This window comes from Amphiura filiformis, chromosome 4, assembly GCF_039555335.1.
Source record: "Amphiura filiformis chromosome 4, Afil_fr2py, whole genome shotgun sequence".
In the NCBI taxonomy this organism is placed as follows: Eukaryota; Metazoa; Echinodermata; class Ophiuroidea; order Amphilepidida; family Amphiuridae; genus Amphiura; species Amphiura filiformis.
In genome coordinates this window covers 45,151,021-45,167,875 of record NC_092631.1, presented here as the reverse complement: position 1 = coordinate 45,167,875, position 16,855 = coordinate 45,151,021, and the positions used below count along the sequence as shown (strand labels likewise).

At 35.9% G+C, this 16,855-nt stretch overlaps 1 protein-coding gene across 1 annotated transcript in view; it reads left to right on the top strand.

Moving 5' to 3' along the window:
* Nucleotides 1–16,423, top strand: part of LOC140150212 (uncharacterized) — a 34,829-nt gene extending 18,406 nt beyond the window's left edge. Inside the window, 17 exon segments of the mRNA XM_072172218.1 lie at nucleotides 148–180; nucleotides 2,128–2,172; nucleotides 2,769–3,044; nucleotides 3,810–3,929; nucleotides 4,186–4,308; nucleotides 4,728–4,844; nucleotides 5,522–5,681; nucleotides 6,736–6,879; nucleotides 7,331–7,443; nucleotides 10,156–10,319; nucleotides 10,901–11,017; nucleotides 11,505–11,610; nucleotides 12,844–12,916; nucleotides 13,572–13,629; nucleotides 14,057–14,127; nucleotides 14,703–14,778; nucleotides 15,129–16,423. Of these exon segments, the coding sequence (XP_072028319.1) occupies nucleotides 148–180; nucleotides 2,128–2,172; nucleotides 2,769–3,044; nucleotides 3,810–3,929; nucleotides 4,186–4,308; nucleotides 4,728–4,844; nucleotides 5,522–5,681; nucleotides 6,736–6,879; nucleotides 7,331–7,443; nucleotides 10,156–10,319; nucleotides 10,901–11,017; nucleotides 11,505–11,610; nucleotides 12,844–12,916; nucleotides 13,572–13,629; nucleotides 14,057–14,127; nucleotides 14,703–14,778; nucleotides 15,129–15,275 (1,943 nt within the window). The 3' untranslated portion in view covers nucleotides 15,276–16,423.
* Nucleotides 16,424–16,855: the final 432 nt, after the last annotated feature.

The following is a 16,855-nucleotide window of genomic DNA, read 5'->3' as shown; positions in this document are numbered from 1 at the left end:
AGGTAAGGCACCTGAGCTAATACTGTGAGAAAATGTTGGATCCCTCTCCTGGAACTGCAAATTATGTTATGCTACAATACGCATGATTCCATCATGATTATACTTGTAATCACAATAACAATATAACATATATCGCCTTTTTCACAGTGAGACGTAGACGTGATACTACCAGTCCAAATGGTAAGATTGTATAATATAATGAGTTGACGTGTGATGTCATTGCATGGCAGTATGCGAGTGCATCATATTTTGTTCAGGGCCCGTGCTTTTAAAACTCCCGCCACATCACAATAAAGGCTGTTGAACAGTGTAGTAGTTGTATGGTGTTCGCTCAAGTATATCGATATAAACATTGATGTAAACTCATCTATCAGTCCAAGAGAACGCCAAATATGGACAGGGATCGATATAATGGGATAGGCATCGTAGTATTACGTAACACACCGAAAGATGTAGTTTAACTCTAGACAATAGGCGCCATATTGCAGGAGGGTTAGAGTTCATAGAGGAAACGTTAAAGGTTAGTAGATTAGGTCACCCAGGCACATCACTATATGTGTTTTACGAGTTGTAATACCGACAGGTAAAAACATTGATTTTGTAAAATTCTCCCGATTTTTTAAAATTACTAAATAAGGTTAGTACTTCAAACCATTCTTTGATGAATCTATGCAATATGACGGTAATTTTTGAAACATCTAAGAATCAATCTTAAACATCTTCATGATATTCGTTTTTTTTTTTTTTGGTCAAAGCATGCTCTTGCGCTATCCACAGACTATCCGGTGGAAACTTCAAAGCAACGATCATGCGTTAATATTTACAAAATGGCGAATGATGTAGTTTAAGTCGAACAATAGCGTGACCGGCGTGACGTAGTTTTTGGCATTGTTCCTATATGCACTTTCACCCTTCTGATATGGATCAGGAGTATTACATAATAATACCCTGCTATGACAATAGCTGCACTAGGTTAATCGTATAATCTCCTTATGTGGTTAGCATGGCTGGGCCAGGAAATCCACAAGGTCAGCCAATGTATGTACATGTATTCGGTACATGTGCCATATCTTTACAATGGGTGATAAATTTCTGGTTTGTTTTATTTCAAAACCCAACATTCGATATTCTAAAGCTTGGTCCAAATCCAAGAGAAGAACCAACTCTAGTAATTTATGTGGTTTCAAATTATATCAGACGTTGCCTTTTAGATAGAAATGGTGTTTGTTGATGTGCACAGTTTCCCATTAGATCATAACATGCTGTTGTACATCCAAGGTCAAAGGTCTTTTAATCCATATTTGGCGTTGTTCTGGGACTGTCTATAGACGAATCCAACGAGCCAAGTCATGGTCAGGATTTGGTCGGCCATGACGGGTCCCCGCATGCACCAAACTAGTGCAGTGACTGCCCAATCGGGTGGATTAAAGCCGCTTAAAATTTCGATGTTAGATTCTTTTGTGTTGTACACTGTCATTATTATTTTGTCTACGTGTAACACAGGTGATAGAATGCAGTTTAAATTTTTTTAGGTGAGATGGAGCCAACGGGGACCCAACTTTGGCAGCTATTGAGGAGTAGGAATGCATGAAATTGGATTCGTCTATAGACAACCATTAGGTGGTGTAATTAGAGCCATGCTACTGGAATAAACGTTTTATTAGAGCATGATCTAAAGTGTATGGACATGTTTTACTCGAATTTGAGGCGTTCAATAATTTTACACTATGCAGTTGTTTTATTGTGTGATTTGAAAGAGATCAGTAAATGCTTATCGATATTCTGTTTATTATTTCGGATGATCAGTGATAGTCGAGGTCTAATGGTCTCAATCTGCTTTCTGAAACTGTATAGACCGTTTTTATTGGCACCTTCCTGACGTTGATGGAGTGAACACCAATACCACGTACACGTACTAAAACATGGAAAGCGAGAGTATCACGTGATATAGAATAACGAAATAACCACGCAAGGCCCTTCTTGACCTCGCTTTTGATGCTTTATAGTACGTGATGTCGATGCGGCTAATGATAAGAGTGATCTATATTATCTATAGCTATTAATGATTATACAATGTATAATATACATAGTGATACGTTTCCTTCTATTACATATTTTTTTCAATAGATTTTTCACACCGTGAAAAGCGGGAAGCTGCAGGAACTGTTTTAGGTAAATATGTGTTAGTCACCAAGCATTCCCAAATTGCGCAAAACCAGTTTTGGCGAATGCACTCTGGTCAACTGGCATACATAAATTTATGTTCGCTGGAAGAGGGATGAATAATGGTTAACGTTCTGATCAGACGGGGATAATAAATTGGGCATAATCTAGGGAAGGTTGCTCACTCCGCGCGATTAGACAAGAATATTATCACTCATGTACTCATATACTGCATCAGGTGTCGGTCAAAATGAAGTGGACTCTGTTTTGACTCATTTTGGTGAGAAATCTATGACTGTTAATTCACCAATGAATAAAATGGCAATTCCCATTCTTTAAATTTTTATTCAAACGTTTGAATAACATTTAAATGTCGGGTTATATAAAGGTCATAGAAACGTTTTTAAAACGTTATTGTGAAATATTTTGGGCAAACATTTTGGCAAACTTGGTTTGCATCAAGTTTTCAAAAAAAATTTATACCCGTTATATAACCCGACATTCAAACGTGTTTCGTAAAATGATTTGTGTTAGTATTATATGTAGACACTCACCTACGTGGTCGAACTAATTTGAAATAAGGTCTCATGGTTTATTTATATCAGATCCTCTTCAAGAATGTTACGTAGAGGCATGGGGTGAAGATTACCGTGGAAAGGTTCGTACGACAGAACATGGATTGGCGTGTCAGAAATGGACTCTCCAGACGCCTCATTCTCATACAACAACACCAGAGAACTATCCTGATAGTGGTTTGGGGGATCATAACTACTGCAGGAATCCTATCTCGCATACAGGTGGTCCGTGGTGCTATACCGTTGATCCGGATGTTGTGTGGGATTACTGTAGTGTTGGTGCAACTAGTGACATGTGCGTTGTAGGTAAGATGAAGCAATATTGGATGTATTAACATTTGTCTCCCTTTTTAAGGGGGTGGCGTGGGTTAAAACTATTGCAAAATTGTGAAATCCTATTTTTTTAAGTACACACGCTAAAACGTTTTTGTGTTTGCTGGGATTATAACTCGAAGAACTGTTCTTAAAGGAGGATTTCGTGATCCTAGCATCCTCCTTTTATGACATTTTCAGTAGATATCCACGGAAACAGCTTATTCCCAAAATTTCAGTTGATTCCGATTTTGCGTTTGCGAGTTATGCATGACTATGTGTATTACACTGCTCCATAGACAATGTGTTGTAATTTCGTTCTGGTATACCAGAACGAAATTCAAATTTCATGATATCTTTGCTAAACGAAAAGAAATATTTTGTACACAAACATTATGTAGCCAGAGGTTTCCAGTGATATAAAAATCTTAACTTTTTTTGAGAAAAGTGGGGGATGAGGTTGTGGATCACGAAATGCCCTTTTAAAAGATTCTTGTATCGTAAATATTCGCCTACGTGTGCGCGTAATTGCACAGGCGCGGGAAGGTAGTCAAAATACCGTACTCGGACGCTGGTGTTATTAACCAATAAGATGTGTGGATTACCTAATAAATATTTATGAGGCGAGTCTTTCTTTACAGTATTACTTCCAACATAACATGTCTGTAGCTGTAGTTACAGCACAATGTAATTGTGATTCATTTTCTAATCTTAAGCTAAAATTTGCAATTGTATGCATAATGTGTATGTATTATATAGATACTGGTGAAATGTTCAACTGCACTAGTGGCGAGAGCATTTTCCTATGGCAGACCTGTAACAAGTTCCCAGACTGTAAAGATGGGAGTGACGAGTTTGAATGTGGACCTAAGGATGGGAGTAAGTAATACATTGTTTCTCTTTAACTCAACCTCGTGTAAATGTTGAAACACGTACATACAGTGATCTTGTTAGTAGTTAAAAAAATGTCCCTGTTTTTATTTTAAAAAAATATGACCACAATATACACTGTTGTCTCAAGTGTTGTAGTTATCAGCCATTTATGTGTTTGTTATTTAAACTAATGATTAACAAACCAAGGAAATGTGGAAAGATTTTAATCAGTGGTTTTGGTTGCTTGCTTGCCTTTTTTTAGTTTGTTCGATGGCAGGAGAAATACCTTGTTGGGATGAAGAGAAATGTATTAAATCTACTTTGGCTTGTGATGGGTATCCGGATTGCCAGTCAGAAAGTGATGAACGTGGATGCTTTGTTAATGGTATCTAGATGTTGGGCTATTATAGGTCACCGTAATGAGACCGTATAACTCCATAATAACACAGATATTCAATAAAATGAAATTCATTAAACATTCACGAGTCTCTGAGAGGGGCGGACGTTCTTAGCCCATTTTTATTTTTTTCTGTTGCAGAAGAAGTCTCGTGTAGGAATGACGAGAAATATTTTAAATATACCTTGATGTAAGATGTTCATCTAGATCGCCTATCAGAAAGCGATGGACATATATAAAAGCTTTGAGGATGTGGCTGTGTTAAAATGCATTTCGACACTGTTTATTTTCTCCGCACCACATCGACAGTAAAGTGTATTTAAAGCAGGATCTGTGTTTAAAGTGATATTTTATATGTTACATAAATTAATGGTTGACACTAATGAACTTTATTCCGTTTATTTTAGAATGTCCCGAGGGATACTGGAAATGTACCTCCTCTTCTCGTTGCATTCACTTGTACTCCAGATGCAATACGGTCCACGATTGTCGACAAGGGGAAGACGAACTCGACTGTACAGAGAGTGAGTTATGAGAATAGTCTTTGAGCAAGAGGCGGTACACTGTCCCTTCCCCTTCCTTTCAAATTGACATTTTGAATTTTGACTTAATATATTATAACATTTGCTGCTCAATATTTGTCTAGTTTTTTTATACGATAGTAATGTAATTTATCAACTAACATACCCTGCAAAAAATAAAAACTGTAGGCGCTGTAGTTTTGTCAAAATACGGAATTTTGAATAAAGCGCAGATACCGTTGTTTAATTATTAAGATGGAAATATTAGTCGAACATGTACGCGATGTTTATAACACAGTACGTATTATACACACATCAAAGGACTGTGCCGTAGTACGACCGACGGATATGATGGCGACATCTGCGCTGGTGTAAATTCCCATTTTCGTTACTTTATCTCTGTTGTTCGAATCGAAATTAAAAGGGGCATATCTGACAGTAACATAACATTTTATGGAAAGAAAATACAGATCTATTTTTCATGGAAATTTTACAATAATGGCCTTAACATGTTCAGGTTGAATCAAGTCAGTTTATTGATTTTACCACTGTAAGAATGTAAATTAAGATAAATCATAATAATATTTTGAAACATGTAATCACGGTAACAATATTAACAGCACCAACGACAAGCTAGTGACTTATACTGTGCACGTATGCTTTTGTCTTCATATCTAAAGCCTCTATTGATACCGGGAGTCCATTTGATGATCCAACGTGGAGTGAACCATTTTCAGATCTGGTTGATGATGAAGTAATTCTGGATCTCTTCATAGAAGCATTCTATAAAGCAAGGAGGTTTGATCGTGTTAGGGGCGAAGATCCACCCGATTGGGAAAGGTAAATGTTTTCCTAACGTTGCAGTAATTCGCATTACGTGGATATTATGACCATGGTCTTGGTGATGACAGTCACAATGACAATATTAACAACCAAATTCGAAATTGATTGATAACCTTCTTCCCACAAATGGGTAGGGTTGTACCAACCCGCTATGATGTTTCACCCGGCATAAACAAAACACGTGTGTTTACCATGCAAATAACCACTTTCCTTACTCCACAGTGTATCGGGAACTAACCCTTTGTTATGCTAAATAGCCTTCCCAATTTTACGTGTTGAAGGCCACACTCTCCATACCTCAATAAACATCACACGAGAAGCTAGCTCTTTTCCGTGTCAAAAAATGACACGGAATTTCTAGCGCACTTGTGTATAATATTTTGTGTAATGGTTTGCCAAACATGGGCATTATATATTATAGTGGTATATTTATGAATGTTGCATGGTACATGAAGGCAAAACACCCGGATGGTGTCCAAATGTCGCTCGAATATACCTTTTGGTCGCGGTCAATACTATCGAGTATCTATGCTATACATCAATTGGTACCAATTTAACTGTATACAATGATTATAATATTGCGAAAATTAGGGATCCGTAGTCCGTTTAAAAAATGTGGCTCTGTAGGATAAGGATTTAAAAAAGAGTTAATAAATAACACCCTAAAATAAACAAAACCTGCTTGACACTTATATGTTCATATGTAATTAAGGATTTTGAACTTTTGGTCTCAACACAAGATTAGACGTACCTCAAAGTTTCGGTCGTAACTTCGACCTTCATCGGGATATTAGCCCCCAAGTTCGGGACCCGTGACCTTTTAACCGATACAAGTTCCCAAAAGTTGACAAAATGTTGGGTTCAAGTGTCCAAAGGATCACTGATCCCGAACTTGGGTTGCCAGTCTCCCGATGAAGGTAGAAGTTATAACTGAAAATCTGAGGGACATCTAATCTTGTGTTGAGATTAGAAATTTAAAATCCTTAATTATGATATCTACTAACATTTATGCTAGTAAGTTCAGTTATATATATCTACCATGTTTGCATAGATTTGCAGCTTTCAGCGATAGAGCTGATTACAGTGACTTACGTGAAGTGCTTAAAGTCGACCGAGATGAGATACACACCCTGGGTCATCAAATTGAAGATTTTATCCTGGAATGCACATATGACAACACGAAATGTAACCTGACGTAAGCTTGCAGTTCATTAAATGTAAAGAAGAAGAAGAGCAATCTAATTTGCGATATAAGATTATACTAATTGAGTAAAATTAATCTAGAGATCGAAAACCACCTAATTACACTGCAATTAAATTGAAAAACGTTACCGTTTCCTTAGTTCATTGCTTGAAAATCATTTAAGTTGTCATTAGGAAATGAATTTGGAGAAAACCTGTAAATAAATACTATGCTAAGCTACCAGCCTGGGTGGCTCACGCTCCAGTAATTTCAGATGATTGAGCTCAGTAATACATCAAAGAATGTCTTCGAATTCATGAATACAAATAGATAATCAGCTTATCGGATTAAAAGCTTAGAGGGAAGGTCTTGCTGCTCAGCGAGTGTTTGTAATTATCAGAAGGTTTTCTCCAAATTCATTCTCTAATGGTACTAATAACTACACAATTGAAATGCTTCCTAGGTCAGACTTTGAGATATTTGAAAGTAATAGTTACGGAACCTGTTACACATACAACTTTCATCCTGATCTTGATGCAATGACACAATTTTCAACAACAACAGGACAAAATAGTGGTAAGTAGTGTTTTTGTTAATGATATAGATACAAAAAATACAAAATGCGTGTCAAAATTAAAACAAGCAGCCAATATCTGTACTTTTTAGCTATGATTCAAGACCTTATTTGTTGAAATTGGTTGAGAATTAAAAAAACGGTGATCAAAAACCTAAGGAAGAAACGAAATCAAAAGTTGCAATATTGTGTTCTAATCAATGAAAAATTTAATGTGCTAATCAATGGAAGCACGGCGTTAGTTCTCTTGTTCGAGAACGCTTTGTGTACAAACTAATAAGACTTGCAATGGAGCAAACTCCAACTTATAAATTGGCATCTTCCTTGGGTTTTTGGATGGCGTGTCCCAGGGTCGTGTCTTTATTTCTTGAACGATTTCAATGAATGAGGTCTTAAATTCGAGCTAAAAGACGCAGCTATTGACTGCTTGTTCCTATTATGATATACCTGTCTTTGCTTAGGAGATACAGGGGTGAACATAACTAGTACCTTGATTTTTTGTCAGTAAGTGAGAACAGTACAAGTTGGTTGTATGAAACACATAAGGGTTTAACACAAAACACGAAGTTTTTTATCGAGTGATGCCAGATACTTGAAACTAAACGAAACGAAACAAAACAATATATTACGTGCACAAATCACCCAGCAAACACAAAAATGTTATTAAAACGTTTTAAACATGTTATATTTTGGTTTAGAAAGAAACGTGAAATGTCGAGTTATATAAAGGTCATGGAAACGTTTTAAAACGTTCTGTATGGAAACACACTACAACAATATTTTTTAAATGTGTCGAAAAGTTTATGTAGAATAGTTTGTGGAAACTTTTTTTTTTGCCAAATACTAGTATTTTGTCAACACTTGAATAACATTATGTTAGAATATTTGCAGTAGGTTATCAAATGTTTTAAAACATGTTTTTTTCTTCTAAAAGACGCAGCTATTGTCTGCTTGTTCCAATTATGACATACCTGTCTTTCCTTAGGATATACAGGGGTGAAAATAACTAGTACCTTATTTTTTTGTCAGTAAGTGAGAACAGTACAAGTTGGTTGTAAAAAACACATAAGGGTTTAACACAAAACACGAAGTTTTTTTAACGAGTGATGTCAGACACTTGAAACTAAGCGAAACAAAACAAAACAATATATTACGTGCACAAATTACCCAGCAAACACAAAAATGTTATTAAAACGTTTTAAACATGTTATATTTTGGTTTAGAAAGAAACGTGAAATGTCGAGTTATATAAAGGTCATGGAAACGTTTTAAAACGTTTTGTATGGAAACACACTACAACAATATTTTTTAAATGTGTCGAAAAGTTTATGTAGAATAGTTTGTGGAAACTTTTTTTTTTGCCAAATACTAGTATTTTGTCAACACTTGAATAACATTATGTTAGAATATTTGCAGTAGGTTATCAAATGTTTTTAAAAATGTTTTTTTCTTCTAAAAGACGCAGCTATTTTCTGCTTGTTCCAATTATGACATACCTGTCTTTCCTTAGGATATACAGGGGTGAAAATAACTAGTACCTTATTTTTTTGTCAGTAAGTGAGAACAGTACAAGTTGGTTGTAAAAAACACATAAGGGTTTAACACAAAACACGAAGTTTTTTTAACGAGTGATGTCAGACACTTGAAACTAAACGAAACAAAACAAAACAATATATTACGTGCACAAATCACCCAGCAAACACAAAAATGTTATTAAAACGTTTTAAACATGTTATATTTTGGTTTAGAAAGAAACGTGAAATGTAAAATGTAGAATAGTTTTTGCAAACATTTTTTGCCAAATACTAGTATTTTGTCAACACTTGAATAACATTATGTTAGAATATTTGAAGTAGGTTATCAAGAAATGTTTTTGAAAATGTTTTTTGTTTTTTATACCCTTTATATATCCCTTTATATATCCTTTATATAACCCGACATTTAAACGTTTTCTGACAACCTTTTCTAACCTATTAATGATGTCGAAAACGTTTTGTGTTTGCTTGGTACTAAAGAGACACAACAGCAAAGAAACGCGGATGCGCTCGCGGACACAAAAACTGGCACGCATGAGCAAAATATGCAGAAGGTGACTGGACACGCAGGAGATACGAAAGGCTTGCTGAGTTAGATAAACAAAATATTCCCCGCGGCGCCACATGTGAGTTTGGTTGCCGATCCATGCTCGTCCTCGCAGGTTTTTCTCCGTGTGCTCCGATTTTCCTCCTGCATCTAAAATCGGACCTCTTCCCATATCCCTGTCCCGTCATATCCGGATGGCGTCCCTTAAATTTAGTAGCCTCTGAGCACTATTGGGATTAGCCTGGCTTCGGCCGAATGTTATAAATAAAAATAAATAAATAAAAATAATAAATAAAAATGCACCGATATAAAGGCGTAAATTATAAATCAAACATTTCAAATTGGTATCAAGTCTTTGTGGTTGTAAAGTTAATGTTGGCCATCATAAATATAGGTCCATAACGGATTGAGTAACCTCCTAAGAGGTTGACAGGGAATCTGCTCTGACAGACTCTACCAAATGAGTCCAATCATATGCCCAGGTTTTTAACTTACAAACCTTACACTGAGAGGGGGAAGAGCGGGGTGGGGGTGGAATGAGAAAGAGAATGAGAGGGGATAGATAGAGAAACCACAGTGCTCATAAATAACATACGCTAACCATCAACTGTACCATTGCATTTTATTTGAAGGTCTTCGAATGACTTTATTTTTGGAGCAAAGTGAATATATGAGTTTATTTGGACAGGAAGCAGGAGTTGTTGTGACCATTAATCCACCAGATGTTACTCCTCTTACGGATGATGAAGGCATCACTATCAGACCAGGTGTCGTAGCTTCAGTTGGAATACGATTTGTACGTTGAGTTTGTTTTATTTTCCCTAACGTTAGTAACACACTCACATCAACCGACCCTAATTGAAAGGTCTATCCGCCCGTAGAACAAGATTTGATTATCGTCTCGTTTTTTTATTGTAATACGTACCGTTTCATTAATAGCTTATAGCTTATACTTTGATCAGCTCGGTATCGGCGGGAATTGTTAGGCTTTTACCACTACGCCGAAAAGTAGACCCACGTGTAGAGTGATATAGTTGACCTGTCTGTTCTATATTGGGCATGTTAAATAATGTAGACAAAGTATAGGGCTTGAACTAATAATTTGTGATACATTTGGCGAGATGTCACAGGACAATTCTCGAAATAAAATAAGTTGATATTAATCCGTGTTGTTATAAGGCCCGCCGATTACGAGCTGATCAAACTATAATTACTGGTTTACTAGTGATGGACAGGATAAAACAATTAGTTTAGTAAACTTGAATAAAAAATATAAATTCCAATCCATTTGAATAAAGACACATCATTAGGATATGACTTTGACATGTTTTACATGTAGAGTTTTACATATTGTGTTGATTTGTTTTATCTCAATAGGAATCCATAAAACGTCTTGGAGGTCGATACAGCAAATGTATTGGCGATGGGAAAAAATCTAACGTGATCAGAAACGGCACTATCACATCTACTTCTGGAGGACCATATACTAAACTCGTAAGGTTCTTTTTTTTTTCAATCACTACAGACACAATATAATAATAAAAGACTTAAATATATTTAAAGAACATAATAAGTCGCCATTGATGGTGGGTGTGGCGGGGCGACTGATTTTTAAACTTTATATATCGCATGACAAAGGTCAGTAAATAAGATCGAAATTTCAAATTACTAATGAAAGACGCGATATATACCAAGAAGTAATTTGTTTGTAAGATGACACTGAGATATTTTTTGACAATTGACCTTTTCGGTAAATCCCATAAGCCTTTGCGAGTACACCTGTGTTGTCGTCATTTGACGTCACGCGGACTTGCAATGCGCAGTAATGATGTTCGGTGTGATGTCAAATGACGACATCTCAGGTGTACTCTCAAAGGCTTATGGGATTTACCGAAAAGGTCAATTCCTCCTTCCTCCTCATCTCCATAAAATTATAAAAAAACTAAATCATTCTCTTCTTTCAAACCTTCATTTGCTTTAGGTTTGTGAGCGTGTCTGCTTACACCGTACAATATTAGAAAGATGTCGCTGTTCTGATACGATTGAGATTGACGGAGAACGGTGTCAAATTACCAACACCACACAAGGTACTGTACACATCTGCAAATATTCCAGCCTTTAGTACTTGTAATTATCTGTTATAAATTAGGCATGGTATGACTAAAAACTTTTACGGTCTACATTATTTCGGGAAACCAATTTTTGTAACGCCAAGAATATGGTTGTCCGCACCCCAATAAAACGTAAAATTTTGTTTTTGTTTACGTTAATGGTGTCAAATTAAGTTAATTACTTTCAAAAGCTCTGGAAGCTAACTACAAGCTAAACACTGAGTAAACAGTCACAGTACATTACAATACACTCATCTGTCTGAGAAACCTCAGCCCTGGAGTCTGGTATCTGGTTACTGAATTAACTATTTTCAGACATTGAATATTTATTTGTTAACCTCAAACCCAATCAGTTTTTGTCACCAATCCACTATATCAACATGTCCTTTTGGATATTCAAACAAGGCGAACATTGAACATCTCATTTACCACACATTTTGAGCCTATTTTATTGGCCATTTACATATTGATGACATTAATATAGACTTCTCTAGTCATGAGTGGTGATTCGGGGATTTGTAGGCTTTTTCTATTCTTATTCTTACAAGGGTGAGTAGATAAAAAATAGTCCTACAGTCAGTATAATCCTATTGTGTGATTCGTTACTGTGTCCTACGGCGAGGAGATTTAATATTATAATCTTTTTTAGTAACGGTTGTACTGGGGACTATTATTCTCTATGGGGAGGGGGCTTACATCACTGATGCCTTCAGCAACTTAATCCTCCAATGGTCACAAATGAAATCATTAATTTCTTTGAGTTTTACATGATTTCATGTAAAACTTTACCTATCAAATCTAACCTCTATGTATTTACGAAGCGCGAAAGACGGGTGATCTCCTCTTTTGGAATTTGGATTTGGTCGTGGTATGTCATACGAAATGTTGGCATGGTTGTGGTTATTGACTACTGTTTAATCATCTTCAGTAGGACTACACAATAAACCAGTTCCCATTAGGGGTACACTGTCAGTCAAAAGAGACAAAAAATACAACTTCCCCGTGGGACTGGAGAGTTCCCCATTGTTCTAATGGCAGTGTACAAAATCTACCTTGTAAATATGCAAACAAGATTTAAGATAAATAGCGCCATCAGTGTCCACATTTAGTTAAAAATGCCTTTAGTTTTACATGCTTCGAACACTCGTGTTCAGTTTGTTTTCTTTCTCTACTTCGATTAATGCTTTTATCTATTAATCACTTTTATAGATCTCTGTGTACAAATGATTCGATTTTTACATCAAATAGACGCTTTAAATTGTGAATGTAGGCAACAATGCACGTAAGTATATCAGTCTATTCATGCTAACATTATTTTCGTTTCCTAATTAAGTTAGGTTTTTACCGAAATGCTTCTCCAGACCACCTTTTAAAAAGATATGTTACTGGTCCTTTGACGGCATTTGAAAATGCACGGTCTAAATAATGCTCTAATGTTGCTGTAAAACTCACCAACTTTTACCGATCTATGACGTGCGGTTTTGGAACTACAAGGAAATAATCTTCGCAGGTCACATTCATGGTTCAACAGGAATCTGGAAATTTCTTGTTTTCGGCCAAAATAATGTTGAGTGGGTTGCACTTTTATAAACAATTAAAATAAAGAATAGTTTGCCCATATTCAGTGTCCGTGGGTAGCATTATGAAGGACTTATACGTATTTTGCGATGGTACCCATATAACAAAATATTCTATATCTTGCAAACTATTCTTGCTGAATTCTTGCTTAATTGTTTTTACACGATAAACAATTTGAGCCGATTTTTTGGTGAGAATAGAAGCTTTTAACACTTTGTTCAAAGTATGACATTTGACCTTCTGCTTATAACTCCGATGATAATTTTGATAAGGTATTTATACCTTTTCAGGTAATTTTGATAACGTCAATAAATATCACTTAGTAAAAAGTGACGTATTTTAACCATGTTTTTTTTCAGTGACCGGTTTTATACAAAAACAACGTCACAATCGGTATGGCCATCTGATGTTTATGTGGTAAGCAGAAACAAAACTAAAAAGGTTATTCACTCGAAAGATATTCTAACATTAGAAGTGAATAGTTTAATTGACGAAGGCCGGGAGCTTTTTATTGTTAAAACTAATTCTAGCGCTTGTATGGTTTGAAATCCAGAAGAAAGTGTCTTACAGAAATTACAAATGAATGTTTACTTAGATAGTAGGTTATAAAATTAATATTCATGTATTAACGATTTTACGTCACATATTTTATGTTTTAATAATGATCTATATGAACTAATATACAACTAACAATAAACCTTACTAATTTAATTCATAACATGTATGATCATGATTCCCGCAAAAAAGAAGAATTTCAAACTTGTGCTACAAGAATTTAGCTATAGTCACGCTATAATGAAGTACCTATAATACGACATTTTGATTTATTTTTTCCTATAATCAGAAACACTTGTTGCGAAATATCCATTCTATTAATGATAAAACTAAAAACATCCATGACATCGAGCAAGTTAGGTAAGTTATGATGCTATCTAAATAAACTTTGATTTTCTTTTGCAAATAATAATTATAGTTGAATGCAATTACAAACATTTACTTGATAAGATAAACCTAAAGCCCAAATTCAAGCTGTGAACCTAATTACCATATATTTCTACGTCTATCCTAATATATTATATATATAATATACTTGTCAAGTATGAAATATTACATATGTCCTTAAAGAGGAAGCCCCGTCAGCGCAGTTCTTTTGGGGTGAACCAAACCTGCCTGGTTATCAAATTAATCAATGACAGTTGACAAGTGACTTAGCTAATGCCTTTGCTTATGCCACGCCAGAGTAATTTCTTTGGCAACTTTGTCTTAACATGATCAAGGACATTTCACTCCCTGAAGGTTTGCTTCACCCCAGAAGAACTGCTCTGGCGGGGCTTCCTCTTTAAATAAGACAACGAAGTTGTGTATTTGTGTAAGACAAGATTTTTCACGACAAAATTAGCAAGTACAAGCAAACAAATGGTTCATCAAAAAAGGAACTTCCCTCTTTATTAAGCAAGGTGAATGTGTTGGTTTTGTTTTTGTTTTTACAGAAGAAACTTGGTGCGGTTAGAAGTTTATTTCGAGGAACTTAATTATGCACAGACAAAAGAAGTACCAGCTTATGAGGTAAGCAGCCAAAAACTGCTCAATTGAAAGCTGCTATTGTATTTGAATTTGACAATTTTCACAGCAGCCGCGAAACATGTATTCGCACTCAACTACTACTAGCCCAGGGCCTAATGTTTAACTGTTTATAGACCGGAATGTGATCTCACACACAGTCCACAGTTCATGTGTGTCCACCTTTTATGAGTGTTAGCCTAATTCATAAGAGAGTACACAACTGACCGTCACAATATAGACGTACCGCACACCCCCGTACACCTACTATACACCAGCTACTTTCTGCACACATTCAGAGATAAATGTAAATATGTATAAAATATTTTTATCTCATCTGCTCTATATATTTTCAGACATCCAGTTTATTTAGTGACGTTGGAGGTACCATTGGTCTTTACATCGGCTTTTCTCTCATCACATTGTTGGAATTTGGAGTGTTGATATACAATTTAGTCGAAGCTTGCATCAAACGAAATTATGTATACGAAGAAGCAAATTAAATCGTCTTTATTCGATATAATAATAAGCCCAATGCAGCGTCTGGATATCCTACTTGGTACAAATCACCGACAATGTAAATAAAGCACCGACAATTCTGTCTTGTTTCATGGAAATAACAACATTGTCAACTGTCATTGATTAATTTGATAACCAGACAGGTTTGGTTCACCCCAACAGTCCACCGATAAAAATGTTTATTCGTCAATTTTGCTGAATTTAGCGTTGCCTCCTTCATGTTTAGTAAAGACAAAGTAACCCCAAAACATTGGTTATTTAATAGCAAAATGTGTTCATAACGACTGTACATAAACGTTGATATTTGCGCACCAAAAAAAATTGCTGTAGATAGATAATCATCAAAAACCCTTGATACATACCTTGACTTGTCAAAAACATATGACACTATGCTCTCAAAATTAGGACATGGCTATCTAGGACTGATCTTAAAGTTTTTATGTAATAGGTCACACCTAAGCATTTAAATATTTTGTTGTTAGCCCAAAGGGTCCAAATTAATGGACCCCTAGTCCCCTATTATTTATATTATCTAAAGGATATAATAAATACATCAAGTATGCTGTAATTTATTTTCTTTGCAGACGAAAAAATAATATTATTCTCTAGTAAGAAGTAGATTAGTAGTAAGGTTGGTCAAATAAATATTGAATACGTTTAAAGGACCTTTGGTCTTTACATTGGCTTTTCTCTATAATCACAGTATAATATTCTGCTGAATTGTGCGTTGTCTTGAACCTAACACTTCTAGACCCGACAAAACTATACAGCACAAAGCGGCTGCAATCGCAAACATCCAACGCTATGCTATTGTGCAATCATCCGAGCCTTGATATGCACACGGAAACACTGGCCGGGCCAGGGTTACTCTCGTGGCTTGCTATCCCCAGTTTTGCCCTCCTTTTCGAGGGGTCCGGGCTTCTTAACAGGAACGATAGTCAGGCTATCAGTCACGCGCGGATGGCAAATAGTGTTCACGTTATGTCTGAAACGGTTATAGATATTTTCAGTAGAGCAGTTTTTGATAAAATATGCCCAAGTAAATAATTATCTTTGTACAGTTAGTATAAAACGAACCAATAGAAATAAGCCCCTGCAGCGAAGCACGTGTCTCTATGCAATGCACAGCCAAGCGCTGACCCATTCCATGTCAACTCCAGGGATGTGCACCGCAGCACCTCTTCAATTTTTTCTTTTTCTGTGTGGTGGTAGATATTGATGAAAAGTAAAATTCCGAAAATTTGAGCTTCATACTCCATTTCGTTTTCCCGTGGCATCAATTTGAAATTTAGGGGGTCAGCGTAAAAATGTGTCGCAACGCGAAAGACAACGTTTGGAGGTCCATAAATGTATAAAACGAACCATTTACAACTTTGAAAAGTATGTATTCTGGGGTACCTATTTGTGTAGCATTCAAATCTGGCATCAGAAAACTTGTAACTCCTCTACTTTAAAAGATATAGGGCCCTCAAAATGCAACTTCGTCCATCCGGGACCAACTTTGGGGGGGGGGGGGGCAAAACTCCAAAAGTAAAAATAATTTTATTGTCCATTTTTTTGCTAG